Source organism: Heterodontus francisci, chromosome 31 (genome assembly GCF_036365525.1).
Source record: "Heterodontus francisci isolate sHetFra1 chromosome 31, sHetFra1.hap1, whole genome shotgun sequence".
Classification (NCBI taxonomy): domain Eukaryota; kingdom Metazoa; phylum Chordata; class Chondrichthyes; order Heterodontiformes; family Heterodontidae; genus Heterodontus; species Heterodontus francisci.
The window spans coordinates 46,052,861-46,070,765 of NC_090401.1; the positions used below are offsets into that span (position 1 = coordinate 46,052,861).

Sequence of the window (17,905 nt, forward strand, 5' to 3'; positions counted from 1 at the left end):
TGTATGGTGAGGATATTGTTTGTGTGTAGATTGTGAGGTTGCAGCGTTTGGATTGTTGACTGGTGTGTGTCTGTGTGGATTGTGAGGCTGGTATTTGTGTATCCCTGTGTGTGTGTGTCTGTGTGTGTGGGGGGGGGAGGGGGGTGGATTGTGAGGCTGGTGTGTGTTTGTGTGTTGGGGGGGGGATTGTGAGGCTGGAGTATATGTGTGTGCGTTTGTGTGGATTGTGAGGCTGGTGTGTGTGTGTGTGTGTGTGTGTGTGTGCGCGCGCGTGGATTGTGAGGCTGGACTATGTGTGTGTATGTCTGTCTGTGTGGATTGGAGGCTGGTGTGTGTTTGTGTGTAGATTGTAAGGCTGGTGTTTGTGTGTGTGTGTGTGGGGATTGTGAGGCTGGTGTGTGAATATTAATGGAGAATTGTGCTTGTATGCGGATTGTGTTGTGATGCTGGTGTGTGAATGTACAGTGGAAGATTGTGTGAGTGTTTCATGAGACTATGGCTCTATGTGAAGGTGTGTGTGGAGCATTGAGAATGTGGTGTGTGAGTGCAAGTGGAGGTGTGAGTGTGGAAGATTGCGATAGTGTGTGGAAGTTTGTGTGTGGTAGGATTGAGAGAATGTGGTGGGTGTGTTGCCCGAGTGTGTATTTGTTAGTATGTGTGAAAGCTTGTATCTGAGTATTAGTTTTAGTGGTGGATTATGTGTGGAGTATTGAGTGTATGTACGAAGGACTGTGTGCCTGTGGAGGACTGTGAGCGGGTGCACGGAGGATTGAGAACATGTGCAGGAAGAATTGTGAATGTGTGTGGAAGATTGAGAGCGGGTGCATGGAGCATCGTGAGTGTATGCAAAGGATTGTGAGAGAACACAAGAAGAAGACTTTCAGTGTGGTGGTGAATGTGTTGATGTTTATGTGTGTGCAGAATTGTGTGAACGAGTGTGAGGGAGCAGGTTTGTAAGTGTGTGATGCAATAGATTACAGTTTTCCTAAGTTAACCTGAAAATGCAGCAAGTGATTGAAATTTAGATGGAAATTCCTGAGGGATTCATCCCTTGTGCCCTGGCCCATAATATTCTATTCCTTCATTCAAGGGGAGGGCAATGTGGTTGACTCTTAAATTGCCCTCTGAAATAGCCAAGCATGTCACCATCACCTTCTCAAGGGCAATTAGGGATGGGCAATAAATGCTAGGTTTGTCAGCGATGCCCACATCCCATGAATGAATGAAAAAAATTGAACAGTGCTTACATGGTCCCCAAACCTATTGAGTCAAGAGTTTCTAATTGTGATAAATGTGGTGTCCGGCATTCGGGCTGTAAAATATGGCTTATCCACCTGCCCTGTCAGCATCACACAGCCCAAAGATGGGAAATAGGCAGTAAATGAAGGCAGTTTCCCTGGTGACCCCAAACAATACCTGAAGAATTCAGTCATTGCCCTTGAACTTACACTGCATGAACATTAGTGTGTGAACACTTGACGTATTGAGTGTCTGCTACTTTAAACAGCAGTAACCTGTTTATTTTTAATTAAATAAATTCAGCTGAAACAGTGGACAATGTAATTTTACACAAACACATTAAGTGTTCAATATGCTTAATTTACACAACGGAATTCCAAAGCTGTTATGTTTTTCTCTTATGAGGCCATATTAAGATAATTGGGAAAAGAATCAGAGGGGAGATGCAAGTATTTGTTTTAATGCAGTGAGTTATGATCTAGAATGCACTGCCTGAAAGGGTGATGAAAGCAGATTCAATAATAACTTTCAAAAGGGATATATACTTGAAGAAGAAAAAAGTTGCAGGGCTAGGGGAATTGGGACTAATTTGATAGCTCTTTGAAAGAACTGGCATAGATATGATGGGCCGAATGGCCAAATGTATGAGTCTAAGGCTGTGTGTTCCTGAGGTAGACTGGAAAGGCCTCTGCTAAATTATTCAATGCAATGCAACACCATTGGACAAAATGAAATTTAATACAACATAATCCTGTGGGCAGCAACATGCATCTTTCATTTTGAACTGCATTTAAAAAAAAATGTGAACAATTTGTCATTAAAACCAACTCACTGAATCTTCATGTAAACTGGCGTGTGCTAGACAGACCGTAATAGAATCACAGCAGGGGAGCCTCTTCAAGGCTTCTCTCTTTTTATACCATCTATATTCAAAAACACAGGTCCAGAAGCAAGACTCCTGCAAAAGGGAGTCTTATTCAAGCCCTGGCACTGACCTCTTGACACCCAATTTTTATATCAGTCGATTGTTACAGGTTTCTTAGGTTGACAACGAAAAGAATGAAATGTTGAATATTGTGTGTTAACCCAGTTTCCTTATTTACCCTGGAGAACTCACCATCCATAGCTTGATTGGATTATGGTTCTTTTATGGTACAGGCTTACAAATAACCAACACACAATCTTTCAGAAAAAGGTTAGAATATAAGCAACTGGGAAGAACTGGTTCACATTATAGCATTAGCTTAAGCTCAGTCTTGTGATGTGAAAATACTGTATAACCAGTTCTGGGAGGATATGGGCTACCTCTCTGAACCTCTTCCAAACTACCTCACTTAAGAGATAGATCATGTTTCTTTAAGTTCCACATGGATTGTGTTGTAGTAAATAACAGTGATTTTAAAAAATAAAGTCAGTTGGCCTATTCTTTTAGGCTGTGTAGAAGATTGTCTAAAAGATTTAAGGAGGTTACACAGAGCCTTGACCTGTTCTTTCTTGTCTTGCGTTCTTCTGAGAAGACCTTTGACCCTGTGATGTCCCTTGGGCAGGCCTACAGCGACTGACCGTTCCAAGCCTTTAGCTTCAAGGTCTCTCGATATCACGGTACTTTTTCCGAAGGATGGAGACTTGATCCTTGAAAAGGACGGGGTCAAGGCGTAGCTGTGATTGTACAAGGGGCATGGAGCCAAACCAGCTGGCAAATGTGTTAATGCAGTTCTGTCTCTGTGTGAAATGATCTGGATTGGCCCAGAGAGTGCTCTTTGACCCCTATGTGATCAGGAAAAAAAAGCAACCATGTCAGAATCCAAAAGCCATGCAGTCAAAAAATTACCCTCTGCTTTGTCACAGGGTTATACAACAACAACTTGCATTTATATACCCATTTAAGGTCCAGTTTTGAATCAAGCAAACAGTTTGACTTCGGAGAGTCAATAGGTTGCACTCTCTCCAGGATTGCTCTGGAGTCTCCAAGAATGAAAGGTTAATCTCCAGCACACAGCACCAAACAAATGCAGGAGAAATAAAAAACAAAAAACTGTTAAAACAAATGTGATTTTTTTTTCCCATTTTCTTTGAACATTAGTTATAAAAAAAATCGGTAGATGGGAAAAACGTTGTTTTACTGTGTGGGGGTGGGAGGGTGGGGTGGGGGACGATAGTTGGAGGTGGGAGTTCGTGAGATGAACTCTCCAGGAATATATCCAACCACAGTCGGTAATGTTAGTGGGGATGGGGTAGGGGCATGGGTGGGTGGGTGGTGGAGGGTAGAAAGAGATGCTAGGTTCTTGACAGTTTTGGGAAATGAAAACAGTTCAAGAAAACAGTCCATTTTTTACGTGATTGTTCCCTACTTCACACTTTTTAAAAAAGTTTTAAAACTACACACACTCAATTTCATTTTGAACTGGTCACCTCTACCACTCCCATTGACAATAACCCCAAGACAGAACCATTTGACCTGAAAGGGAGTTGGTGATGGCAGATACACAGTTCTCTATTGGTGACATTTGCAAATATTGGGACTGTCTGAGGGACCTACCCCTGTAAATATTGGAACACACCCAACAACCACCCTTTGAATATGGGTACATTCTCAGGAATCCCACCCCGCAAATATTGGTACAATTCCAGAGACTCCCACTGAACATTAACAGACCAGGGGATCCCCATTTTAACTTCCAGAAGGGCAGGGGGACTCATCCGCAGATCCCTCCCTAAGATGGTAGACAGATAGAGTGCGTCTTCTGTCTTAGTGACAAAATCAGAGGACATTTATTAAAATATGGCTGCATGTAGTGACACCACTATTCTTGGCCAGAGTGGAGTTGATTGTGTTCTGCCCTCATCGATCATGCCTCGAGCTGACAATGCTGTAAGCGACCGGAAATTATTTTACGCAGGTAATTTGTATTATGTAACCATCCTCCACTGACTGCATTTTGCTGGAGGAATCACCCTGTTCGTATTGGGAGATGCTGCTATAGTTTTGGTCATGAACTCTCTCCTCTTGTTCATAGAGACTTTTTTTAAATAGACTCTGAAGACTGTTAGTTTGATTCACTACTGGATCACATTAATTCTAACTTGCCAAGAAAAGTGCAGATGCTGGAAATCTGAAACAAAACACGAAAATGCTGGAAACACTTAACAGGTCAGGCAGCATCTGTGGAGAGAACAGGGGCTGGATTTTCATTCCAGGGTCAGGACCCTGATGCCCAGATAATTTCCAGGTCCTGCGACACTATCTTCCAATGTAAATGATCTAATTGAGCCAGGGGTGAGTGTGGTGCTCAACCAACAGTGCTGGGACTGACATGGAGGCGGAAAGTGGCTCCAGACTGCAATGTTGAAAGGCAGGGCTCACTGTTGGCTTGCAGAATGGTGTAGGCAGCAGGTCAGAGGGCCAGCAGCGTTACAGTGCAAACAAGTGGCCAAACGGTGACCAGGAAGGCAGCTGAAGTGCTATGTTTCAATCACACTTTTCTTTTCGATTTCTTTGAATAATTATCAGCATCAATCTCCAACCGCATTGCTCCCGACAGCTAATCACTTACACCCCCTGCTCTCCTCTTTGAAAATTTCCTTCTTGCCCTCCCCAGCCCATTAACAAGCTCCTCAAGCAGCTTAACAGGAGGCGGGCAGGCTCCTGGCTCTCACCCCCTGCCCTGTCTTTGAAAATTGCAGTGCATTCCGGAGGCGTCGGGATCCAAAGCTGCCTTCCAGGCGTGCAATCATCAATTCACGCCCGCGCCCACGCTTGGTTCCAAAGCGCTGTGAAAATCCAGCCCCAAATGACTTCATGCACCAAATCTTGCTGGAAAAATACCAGCATGTTAACAACGCACGCTCTTATCAATGCTGGAATTATTCACCAAGGTCAGGGGATTAAGAGATGTGGTGTGAGTTGAGCATCTCCAGAACTTGCTTGCTGCTCCCTTGTTTGCTTCACACAAATGACATCTCAGCATTCGCCTCCCTGTTACTTTTAAGAACTCGCTGGAATTGCCCATTAACCTCAGTGCAGAATGTTAAGGCTCATACTGAACAGTGAAAGTACCTTTTAACAATGATAATTGTTAATGCAATGCCAAGCAACATCTCTGCCACAGAAAGGGAATCACTAAAACTGTGAAGTCTTATTCTTGAATGTACCAAATTATTCTCAGATTTAAAAAAATCAAATTTCCATTTTTTTTCTTACTTTTCCTTTGTCTCTTTTTCCTTCTTACTTAATCCAAAATTTCTGATTTGACTCTAGTTCACTTTATTTTCTTCTCCTTTGTTCCTCAGTTTCTTTCTTAATCCTTAAATCTCATTGTTAAGGAGATGGACGGTTGGTCCCATCATTCACTGAGGTCCTGTTCCCCTCACCTCGCTATTTTCAGCTTGCTCTTCTAACCAGTTATGGTACAGTTCTAATCGAGCAGAAAGATGCAGGATAAAGGTCTTGTGCCACGAGGTGCCTCACTTCAGCACGATTTGGCCCAGTGTTTTTTTTGGGGGGGAGGGGCTTCTAATTACTGAGCAGAGTCAAAGCAGGTGTGTGATTGTAGAGCACATTCATGCAACACAGTGCTGCCAAAGTTGGAGAAATGATAGGCCCAAGGGAACAGCAAACAATTCAAAACAGGTAGTATTTAAGTAAAATTCTAAGGCTAGGCAGCTACACCACAGCAAATCATTTGTCCTGTTGAATAAATTCCACCGTACAGGTCCAAGCAGTTAATGCTAAGGGCACAGGTTTTTGGAATTCATTTACTTTACTCATTACTAGAATTACAGCCCCTAAATTATTCAGCAGGAGTTAATCAATAATATATCAACAACAAGGGACAGTAGCATGATTACTAAACCTTCCCTCCACAGTTGGCACATCATTGATCGCTTCATGTCAGTGTTAGTTCAACCATGAATAATGGTGTCTAAATCTCACAGGTCTACCTACCCAATCGAACCAGAAATCAATCCAGCTTCCAACTGCGAAGGGAATAGAATGAATGAGCAAATACTGTCTTGAAAACTGATTCCATCCACTTGATCTTAACAAACAGAGAAGACTAGTGGTGAAATGCTGAACCCTTAAAGTGGCAACGCTGAGTAGTCTGTCATACTGCTGGACAGGTTAGCCCCGGAAATCCTGCTGCAGTGGGATTTGAACTCAGGTTGTCTGGAGTACTGGTCCATTAACATAACCATTACACCACCCTGACAAGCATTAATGGGAGTGAGACCCCAGTGATCCGAAAAATCGATCCCAAAACCAGACCACATCTGGAAAGTCACTGGGTTAATTTTGGGGGAAAGTTTGTGACAGGTCCTGATATGGTTCAAGACATCTCACCAAGAGCAATGGCAACATCTAGATGCCAGCTGTTCTATTTAGATAACAGGGCTGACTCCGAGGGCATAAGGGTGGTAAATGTCACTGTTTCTTTCCATGCTCTTTATTTGGGGGCGGCACAGTGGCACAGTGGGTTAGCACCGCAGCCTGGGTTTGATTCTGGGTACTACCTGTGTGGAGTTTGCAAGTTCTCCCTGTGACCGCGTGGGTTTCCTCCCACAGCCAAAGACTTGCAGGTTGATAGGTAAATTGGCCATTGTAAATTGCCCCTAGTATAGGTAGGTGGTAGTAGAATTGAGAGGATGTGGTAGGAATATGGGATTAATGTAGGATTAGTATAAATGGGTGGTTGATGGTCGGCACAGACTCGGTGGGTCGAAGGGCCTGTTTCAGTGCTGTATCTCTAAATAAAAATAAATAAAATAAAATAAAAGTAGTGACCAGCAGCAGCCTTGAACTGGGGAGGGAAGTAGGCAAAGAAAGAACTTCCATTTATATAGCACATTTCACAACTTCAGGATGTCCCAAAAGTACTTTACAGCCAATGCCGCACTTTTCAAGTACTGTGGTAATGTCGGAAATGCAGTAGCCAATTTGCATACAGCAAGCTCCCACTAATAGCAATGTAATAATGACCAGATAACTTGTTTTAGTGATGCTGTTTGAGGGATAAACATTGGCCAGGATACTGGAGAGCAATCCCCTACTCTTCATCAAAATAGTGCTGTGGAATTTTTTTTTACATCTACCTCAGAGGGCAGACAGGGCCTTGGTTTAAAGTCTCAACTGAAAAACAGAACCTCTGACAGTGCAGCACTCCCTCAGTACTACACTGGGTGTCAGCCTTGATTATATACTCAAGTCTCTGGAGCAGGACGTGAACCCTGGACCTTTTGACTCAGAGGCGAGAGTGCTACCCACTGGTACTACAACAACTATGAGGGGGCCAAAGCTTGGGTGGGGGGAGGTGGGGAAGGTGAGGGGAAGCAGGAGCTTTTTTAAAAATTCATTCATGGGATGTAGGCATCACTGGCCAGGCCAGCATTTATTGCCCATCCCTAATTGCCCTTGAGAAGGTGGTGGTGAGCTGCCTTCTTGAACCGCTGCAGTCCATTTGGGGTAGGTATACGCACAGTGCTGTTAGGAAGGGAGTTCCAAGATTTTGACCCAGCGACAGTGAAGGAATGGTGATATCGTTCCAAGCCAGGATGGTGTGTCACTTGGAGGGGAACTTGCAGGTGGTGGTGTTCCCATGTATTTGCTGCCCTTGTCCTTCTAGTTGGTAGAGGTCGCAGGTTTGGAAGGTGCTGTCTAAGGAGCCTTGGTGCATTGCTACAGTGCATCTTGTAGATGGTACACACTGCTGCCACTGTGCGTCGGTGGTGGAGGGAGTGAATGTTTGTAGATGGGGTGCCAATCAAGCGGGCTGCTTTGTCCTGGATGGTGTCGAGCTTCTTGAGTGTTGTTGGAGCTGCACCCATCCAGGCAAGTGGAGAGTATTCCATCACACTCCTGGCTTGTGCCTTGTAGATGGTGGACAGGCTTTGGGGAGTAAGGAGGTGAGTTACTCGCCTCAGGATTCCTAGCTTCTGACCTGGTCTTGTAGCCACGGTATTTATATGGCTACTCCAGTTCAGTTTCTGGTCAATGGTAGCCCCTAGGATGTTGATAGTGGGGGATTCAGCGATGGTAATGCCGTTGAATGTCAAGGGGAGATGGTTAGATTCTCTCTTGTTAGAGATGGTCATTGCCTGGCACTTGTGTGGCGCGAATGTTACTTGCCACTTATCAGTCCAAGTCTGGATATTGTCCAAGTCTTGCTGCATTTCTACACGGACAGCTTCAGTATCTGAGGAGTCACGAATGGTGCTGAACACTGTGCAATCATCAGCGAACATCCCCACTTCTGACCTTATGATTGAAGAATGCTTGCTAATTCCACATTATACCCAACCTTCCCTCAATTTGCCTACCTAAATTTTTTTTTGGCAAATTTACCTGTCAATCGACAAGTCTTTGGCTGTGGGAGGAAACCGGAGCACCTGACAGAAACCCACGCCGTCACAGGGAGAACTTGCAAACTCCGCACAGGCAGTACCCAGAACTGAACCCGGGTCACTGGAACTGTGAGGCTGCGGTGCTAACCACTGCGCCACTGTGCCGCCCTTGACAGCATTTTCCCTTTTTGTCTACAATGTTAGGCTCAGTTGTTGAGGTCCAGTTAAGAATGGTTTAATGTGAAATATGTTGCTCATGGGACTCCTTTCGTTCAACTCTTCTCGTTGTATCAAACTCACGAAGCTTGTTTCAACTTAGAGATTGTGTAGAATGGGCCAAATTCTCTCATGGCTGAACAGCCCCCTGGCTCAAAGGTGAGGTGAGAGTGACTGCCCTTGACATCAAGGCAGCATTTGACTGAGTACGGCATCAAGGAGCCCTAGCAAAACTGAAGTCAATGGGAATCAAGGGGAAAACGCTCCGCTGGTTGGAGTCATACTTAGCGCAAAGGAAGATGGTTATGGTTGTTGGAGGTCAATCATCTGAGCTCCAGGACATCAAAGCAGGAGTTCCTCAGGATAGTGACCTCGGCCCAACCATCTTCAGCTGCTTCATCAATGACCTTCCTTCAATCATAAGGTCAGAAGTGGGGATGTTCGCTGATGATTGCACAATGTTCAGCACCATTCACGACTCCTCAGATACTGAAACAGTCCATGTAGAAATGCAGCAAGACTTGGACAATATCCAGGTTTGGGCTGATAAGTGGCAAGTAACATTCGCGCCACACAAGTGCCAGACAATGACCATCTCCAACAAGAGAGAATCTAACCATTTCCCCTTGACATTCAATGGCATTACCATCACTGACTCCCCCACTATCAACATCCTAGGGCTCACCATTGACCAAAAACTGAACTGAAGTAGCCATATAAATACCATGACTACAAGAGCAGGCCAGAGGCTAGGAATCCTGAGGCGAGTAATTCACCTCCTGACTCCCCAAATCCTGTCCATCATCTACAAGGCACAAGTTAGGAGTGTGATGGAATACTCTCCACTTGCCCGGATGGGTGCAGCTCCAACAACACTCAAGAAGCTCAACACCATCCAGGACAAAACAACCCGCTTGATTGGCACCCCATCCACAAACATTCACTCTTTCCTCCATCGATGCACAGTGGCAACAGTGTGTACCATCTACAAGATGCACTGCAGCAATGCACCAAGGCTCCTTCGACAGCACCTTCCAAACCTGTGACTTCTACCGCCTAGAAGGACAAGGGCAGCAAATGCATGGGAACACCACCACCTGCAAGTTCCCCTCCAAGTCATACACCATCCTGACTTGGAGCTATATTGCCATTGCTGCACTCTCGCTGGGTCATAATCCTGGAATTCCATTCCTGACAGCACTGTGGGTGTGCCTACCCCACATAGACTGCAGCGGTTCAAGAAGGCAGCTCACCACCACCTTCTCAAGGGCAATTAGGGATGGGCAATGAATTCTGGCCTGGCCAGTGACGCCCTCATCCCCATGAATGAATAAAAAAGACAACACAGGTTACAGCCAGATGGCTGGTGGAAATCCTTTGGGTGCCTGGCAGTTAAATCCTTAAGCAGTAGATTTTGAACATTGAGGCTCTGGTGATATTAACCTAGCTTGTCAGCTGGGAAACCCACAGGTGTCACATCTTGCTGAATATCACTCTTCATTCATTAATTCAAATGGAGACTAAAATCGGTAAGGCTGGAAGCCCAGCAGCAATCTCGTCAGTTTCCTGATGGGTGAGTTTACGTGAATGTTGGCTCCATGCGGCACAGTGGTGCAGTGGTCAGCACCACAGCCTCACAGCTCCAGCAACCCGGGTTCGGTTCTGGGTACTGCCTGTGCGGAGTTTGCAAGCTCTCACTGTAACCGCGTGGGTTTCTGCCGGGTGCTCCAGTTTCCTCCCACAGCCAAAGACTTGCAGGTTGATAGGTAAATTGGCCATTGTAAATTGCCCCTAGTGTAGGTAGGTGGTAGGAGAATGGTGGGGATGTGTCTCTGTGTCATATTTTATTTTATAATGCTCTTGTGAACGCCTTGGGGTATTTTATTATGTTAAAGGCGCTATATAAGTATAAGTTGTTGTTTTGTCATCTCAATATTCCTTCAATTCCGGCTTCGTGCACATGCCCAATTTTCATTTTACCATCATTGGCACTGTACCTTCAGCTGTCAAGGCCATAAGTTCTGCAATTCCCTCCCTAAACCTTTGCACCTCTCTTTCCTCCTTTAAGGCACTCCTTAAAGCCTACATTTTTGATCACGCTTTTGGTCATCTGTCCTAATATCTCTGTATGTGGTTCGTGTCAATTTTTGTCTGTTAATGCTCCATCTGGGATATTTTACATTAAAGATGCTATATAAATGCTTAGGACCAAGGTGATTCAAGGCATGGCCGCTAATGGTGGAGCGATAGAAATCGGGGATGTACAAGAGGCCAGTATTAGAGGAGTGCAGAGAACTCGGAGGATTGTAGGGCTGCAGGAGTTTACAAAGGTAGGAAGGGGGCAGTGCAATGCAGCGACGGGGGTTTTAATTTCAAGGTGTTGCCTGACAGGGAGCTAATGTAGGTTAGCAAGCACAGGGGTGATGGGTGAATGGAACCTAATGCGAGTTTGGATGCGAGCAGCAGAGTTTTGGATGAGCTCAAGTTCACAGAATATGGAAGGTGGGAGGCCGACCAGGAGAACATTGGAATAGTCAAGTCTAGAGGCAACAAGGTTTCTCTCCGCCTCTATCAACCATTATCATCGAGAGAGCTTAACTTTCATGTCTGTGTTTCTTTTAATATAAACTGGCTGCTGTAGTAAAGGACAAAGTTACAATCAATTACTTGAAATGATACACTGATGGGAGCCTTGCTAACAACTAAATGTGAAAGGATGATATCTATTATTTAAAGTGCTTTAATTAAGAATTGCATACAGCACGCATAATTAAATCGAACCAGACATAAAAATTACAAATGGATAATTTTTCACAACCAGCATACAGAACTGCTGTTGCCAGCAGAATGTTCCAGTTCCAACTCATGTTATCAGGAATTCACCACCTTAATCATGAGTGACTATTGATCATGGCAAAAACAGGCAGCTGGTAGACTTGTCACTGGAATATCGTGATGCTATCATTATTCAGCACTGAAATCATACGACCAAAACTAACTGCTGGAATTTATTTCTAATGATATGTTCTTTGTAATAGCTGTCTGACATTCTGTTTAATCATATCTCTAGCATTCCACACCCTTCCCCTTCAGTGTCACTGAGCTCGAGTTTCAGGTGGCTAATCAGGTGACTACATAATATGTCTACACTCAAGGGTGCCTTTGACCCATTTTTATTCTTCCAATTATGAGGAATGATTACATAAACTAGGTTTGTATTCATTGGAATATAGAAGGTTAAGGGCTGACCTGATTGAGGTTTTTCAGATTTTGAAAGCAATTGATAGGGTAGGTACAGAGAAACTTTCTCTGCTGTTGGAGGGAGGCTTAGACAAGGGGTCACAACCTTAAAATCAGAGGCAGGCCATTTAAGAAAGATGTTAGGAAACACTGCTTCATGCAAAGGGTGGTAGAAGTGTAGAACTCTCTCCCACAAAAAGCAGTGGATTTTAAAATTCTCATCTTTGTTTTCAAATCTCTCCATGACCTCGCCCCTACCCATCTCTGTAATCTCCTCCAGCCCCACAACTCTCCAAAATATCTGCACTCCTCTAATTCTGGCCTCTTGAACATTCCTGATTTTAACTGTTCCAACATTGGCAGCATACTTTCAGCTGCCTAGGTCCAAAGCTTAGACATTCCCTCCCTAAACCTCTCCAACTCACTTTCCTCCTTTAAGATGCTCCTTAAAATTTGCCTCTGCATCTGCCCTAACATCTCCTTACGTGGCTTGGTGTCAAATTTTGCTTCATAAAACTCCTCGGAAGTACCTTGGGATGTTTTTTATGTTAAGGGTGCTATATAAATACAAGTTGTTGCTGTTGTAGATGCTAGCTCAATTAATAATTTTAAATCTGAGATTGATAGACTTTTGCTAGACAAGAGTATTAAGGGATATGGTGGCATTGCAGGTGGATGGAATTAAAATACAGATCAGCCACAATCTCATTGAATACCAGGACAGGCTTGAGGGGCTGAATGGCCTCCTCACGTCCCATCATTTTCTTTTCTGCCGACTCTTTGAGCCCAGGTAACCCTCCATGACCTCATCCTTTACTCATGGGTTAGCCTAGTTGTTATCGGGCGAGTTCCACACTCTAATGCAGAAGGAATGTTCAAAGTAATCTCTTCTGCACCCACTCTAAGGCTTTGATATTCTTCCTAAAGTGTAGAAGGAGATACAATACTCCAGCTGATTACTGCCAGTGGAAATAATTTCTCCAGATTAAAAGCCTTCTGATACCATTTTTAAGCAATGTTCTAGGAACACCCATGGAGAAAATATCCTAACCATGGAGTTCCCTTTGTGTCTTTATGATTCACAGTGTAAACATATACGGCAAAATAACTTGACACACCTGCTGCATCAGCGTCTCTTTATACTGTTTCTTCTGTGTGACTTTGATTGAGGGAAGCTTAGTGACTGCTGACACCAGGAAATTCATTAGGATGTCTTCGCAGTTGGCTGTCTGGTCTAAGAGTGCGTGTAGACTTGCTGGCAGGTAATGTGTGAACAGGTGATGGTAATATCTGTTAAGGCACAAAAGAAAGAGCTCAGGAAACATAGACAGTGATCAAGGTTGGCTGTTTCTGTGCAGCTCCCCTGTTGCCTAAGTTGGTAATGCACCATTCACTGTGTGGTATTGAGTCATACAAAACATATAAGGTCCCACATTCAATTCCAGATCTGTGCAAGACCAGGTCTTAGTGGTAGCACTCTCATCTATGAACATCAGAACATCGTAGGTTCACGCCCCACTTCAGAGACTTGTGCACCTAATCTATACTGACACTTGAGTCAAGTACTGAGGGAGTGCTGCACTGTCGAAGGTGCTGTCTTTTGGATGAAATGATAAACCGAGGCCCCACAATGCCCTCTCAAGTGGGCATTAAAGATCACATGATGCTCTTTTTAAGAAGAGGAGTGGAGTTATCAGCCACGTTGTGCACCAATATTGATCCCTCAATCAATCTCACTAAAACAGATTATCTAGTCAGTATCAAATTGCTGTTTGTGGGAGCTTGCTGTGTGCCAATTGGCTGCCATATTTGCCTACATAACTGGCTACAATTCGGAAGTAATTCATTGGCTGTGAAGCGTTTTAGGAAGCCCTGATGTCATGAAAGGCACTGCGTGAATTTCTTCCTCACATACTTAAACATTATAAAACATCCCCACCTACAACAGCAGAGGTTGCATTGATCACATAAGATCACACTGGGTTTAAATATTGCTTTCTCCACTCACTGCGATTGTATAAAAAATTAAGATCTTCCAGAACTCAAAATAGACAACAGATTACAAAGCAAGGGCAAGTAACACAAATTTTAACCTGATTTATTATAGCCACCTCAGTATTTTCCCGAGAAGGCCAATTCTGAGCATTAATGCTCAACCTCTGCACATTTCTGGTCTCTATATTACACAAAAGAGTTAGAAGTGCTGGAGAAAGTGCAAAAAAGATTTTCAAGGAAGATACCATAACTGAGAGGTTATAGCTAACAGGAAAGACTGAACAGGCTGGGCTCTTTTATCTAGAAAAGAGAAATCTGATGGGTGGCCTGATAGAGGTCTTTACAATTCTGAAAGGGTTCAATACGGTAGACATAGAGAAGATGTTTCCACCTGAGTCCAAAATTAGCAACTATTAATATCATAGCTCCAGTTAAGATAGTGTAGGGTTGTTCTGGTTGTCTGGTTGGATGAACTAATATGTGCCAAATGGTCTCCCCCGTGTGATTTTGTGCTTGGGAGCGGGTTGGGCTCATCCAGGAGCACTGAGGCCAACTCTGTGATCCTATACTGTCACAGCTAACTCAGCACAGACTATGCAATGAATAAGTCAACTGTTTTTGTCCAAATATCTCACACGTAGGTACTCATACACCAACACACATGCTTGTACGCACACACACACACATGCCCATTTTGCCGTCTCCTGGTTAGCTTCTCACTACCATGGCAGGTAACAGTTGGCATCAGCCGTGGCTTGGAGGTGAGCAATTTTGCCTCCAAGTCAAAAGGTCATGGATTCAAGTTCCACACCAGAGACTTGAGCCGATAATCCAGGTTGACACTCCCAGCGCGGTACTGAGGGAGTGCTGCACCAGAGTTCTAATTGAATAGCAGAAAAGGTTCAAAGGACTGAATGAATGACTCTGGTTGCTATGATTGAGGCAAAGGGTCAGATTGAATATTCTGTTGATGCAAATGCATCAAAAGTCATTATATCGATTATTGCAGCTTGCGTAATCATAGAAACCAAGTGGGGAAAATAGATTTGTAATCAAAGTAGAAAAGAGATTTTCTGTGTCTGGTTTATATTCATTAGAAATTTCTGGACAGCCCAAACACTGGCGAGTCTTACTGCCGAGATGAAAGCTGAATAAACCTGTATACGCAACTCCAATGTGAAATATGCAAACAGTGTCAAAATAATTTTAATAATTTCCTGATTCAGACAGAGCCAATACTCTTTGGGGGGCCTGGTGGGGGTGCGGGGTGGGGAGGCAGGGGGAATGGGGGGGGGGACATTGAGTGGGGAGGGGTAGAAAGATGTCTTGTTCCAGAGCCTAAAATCCTTTTGTGGCCTCCAGGTGTCTCACAGACGCAACGAGCACTGCTTCTCTTTTCCTTCAGCTTTTGTTACCTGTGGTAAAATGCTGCTCCAGTTAAGACCATAGAATACTCATTGGTCCATTTTGACGTGTATCCCCATAATCGTTTGCTGCTGTCCCAAAAATGACTGCGAGCTGGGTAACCCACGATCCGATCAGGGAAGCTGCACCACACAATGAAAGCAAAGTCAACCTAGAGAGGGAACAAAGGCAATGGCTCATCAAGTTCTGTCTTTGAAGCAAGTCAGGGGCTTTGACGCAGCTTTAGGGACATCAGTAAACTTGCAATTTTTTACCTTCGCCTGAATGTACAATTCTACAGGTGCTTGTCATTCAACCGGAGGTTCATTATTGACATAAGAATTTTAACCCTGATAGCATCCTTAGTGAAACAGTTGAGCCTATCATGCAAGCAGACACACATTCTACTACAACCTACTGCCTAATGCTTAGGAGCAGGAACCTTAGCTGATAGTCCCTATCCCACACCCAGGTGTGCTGTGGCCTAAAGGCCTGCTACCCGACCCAAACCTGACGGGATCCGACGACATGTGTTGGATTTGGGTCAGGTCGGGTCGCATTTCCGGGTCCGACATTCGGGCTCGGGTTGGGTCGGGCAGCATCAGACACACTCTATCACCACCTCAGGTAAGTGACTCTAATGTTAATTTACTTCTTGGACTTTAAAGGTGGTTTTGTTACAGTTATTTTAAGCTTGTGCAGATAAGGAACAAAGTGAAAAACGGAAAGTAAGTTAACTGATGGTTGGGTCGGGCGAGGAAAAAAAAACGGAAGGACTCAGGCCGGGTGGGGCCCAGGGTCGGATGTGGTTCTGTCAGGCTCGGGTCGGGTCTCATTTGCAGACCCAAGCAGGCCTTTACTGTGGCCATTTGTAGTGCCCTTACTCCTGCCCAGTTGAGATGGGTGAATACAATGCAGACTGTGATCTTCCTTGTTTGCAGTTCAGTATCACACTAGCCAGTGTCTTTACCTACAAAGCTGAGACCAGAGTTGTAGTCACCCAATTCAATTTCCTTAGCGAAGAAAGATACGTTGGTCCTAGAGTAGAACCAAAGGTAAGGAAATATAACAGCTACAGCTGAATCGTTCATTAACCCTCAACATTAACAATAACTTGCATTTATATTGCATCTTTGATGTAGTAACACATCCTAAGGTGCTTCACAAAATTTGACACCAAGCCGCATAAGGAGATATTAGGTTCAGGTGATCAAAAACTTGGTCAAATAGGTAGGTTTTAAGGGGCATCTTAAAGGAGTGATGGAGAGACAAAGAGGTTTAGGGAGGGAATTCCAGAGCTTAGGGCCTAGGCAGCTGAAGGCATGGCCTCCAAAGGTGGAGCAATGAAAATCACCGATGCATGAGAGGCCAGAATTGGAGGAGTGCAGAGATCTTGGAGGGTTGTAGGGTTGCAGGAGGTTACAGAGATAGGGAGTGGTGAGGCTATTGAAGGATTTGGAAACAAGGCGTACAATTTAAAAATCAAGCCGTTGCTTGGCCAGAAGCCAATGTAGATCAGCGAGAACAGGGATGCCGGGCGAACAGGAGTTGGTGCGTGTCTGGAAAGGGGCAGAATGCTAAGTTAGGTGAGTTGGTTGAGGTTCCGGAAGTTTACCAATGCCCATGGAATCCAGCTTCGGGTGGCTGCTGAATGGAACATCTGAAATCTGTTGAGTATTTCTGGTGAAGTTACATATTTATCAAATTGGACTATCTACCAAAAAGTTCAATAGCCCAAATCAAATTACCATGAGGTAAATTTTTATAGAACATCTGCCTCTGAACGGAGACTCATACACATCCAGTGCATGTTGAGAAATGCAACTCAGGTATCCTATTACAATATACAATGGCTATAATTGAGACCCAAGCAATGGTGTGGTGCCTTGTAAATGTTAACCTCATCAGTCATTTGCTCCTTTGGTTTCCTCCACTGGTAAAACTCATGGCATGTTTGAACTGGTTCCTGCATGTAGACTGTTAAAATCATCTAGTTTAAAGAATACCAGAACATTGGTTTGACTTTGTCACCCCAATTCAACAGTGTCTTGATCACACAAAGTCAAATTCCATTCTCAACTGATTCAGTTCATTATGATAACATTTGCATTAAATAAAATACGGATATTTCAATTTGACCAAATTGTAAAGGCAAACTCCTGAAGATAAAGCCTAGTGGAATGTTGTAATGGATAATCGCAGTTTCCATGGGATTAAAAATGTAAATGAATGGAGGAAAATCAACCGCGCACACCAACCTGCCCGACTTTCTGATCTTTGCTCAGGCAATCCAGTAAGGCTTGACACAAACCCAAGAAACTCCCCTAGACAGTGCACAATGTAATTCAACTTGAGTGCATCGCAGTGGTGGTGCCGTCTTTTGGATGAGACGCAAAATGGAGGCTCCATCTACCTTCTCAGATGGATGTAAAAGACTCCTTGGCACTATTTTGAAGACAAGCAGAGGCATTCT

The 17,905-nt window shown here is 44.2% G+C and overlaps 1 protein-coding gene across 1 annotated transcript in view; it reads right to left on the minus strand.

Moving 5' to 3' along the window:
* Positions 1-1,502: 1,502 nt before the first annotated feature.
* Positions 1,503-17,905, minus strand: part of LOC137347227 (exostosin-1-like) — a 297,713-nt gene continuing 281,310 nt past the window's right edge. Inside the window, exons 9-11 of the mRNA XM_068011474.1 lie at positions 15,444-15,604; positions 13,152-13,323; positions 1,503-3,006 (exon numbers count right to left, since the gene is read on the minus strand). Coding sequence (XP_067867575.1) covers positions 2,821-3,006; positions 13,152-13,323; positions 15,444-15,604 — 519 coding nt within the window. The 3' untranslated portion in view covers positions 1,503-2,820. The remainder of the gene's footprint in view (positions 3,007-13,151; positions 13,324-15,443; positions 15,605-17,905) is intronic.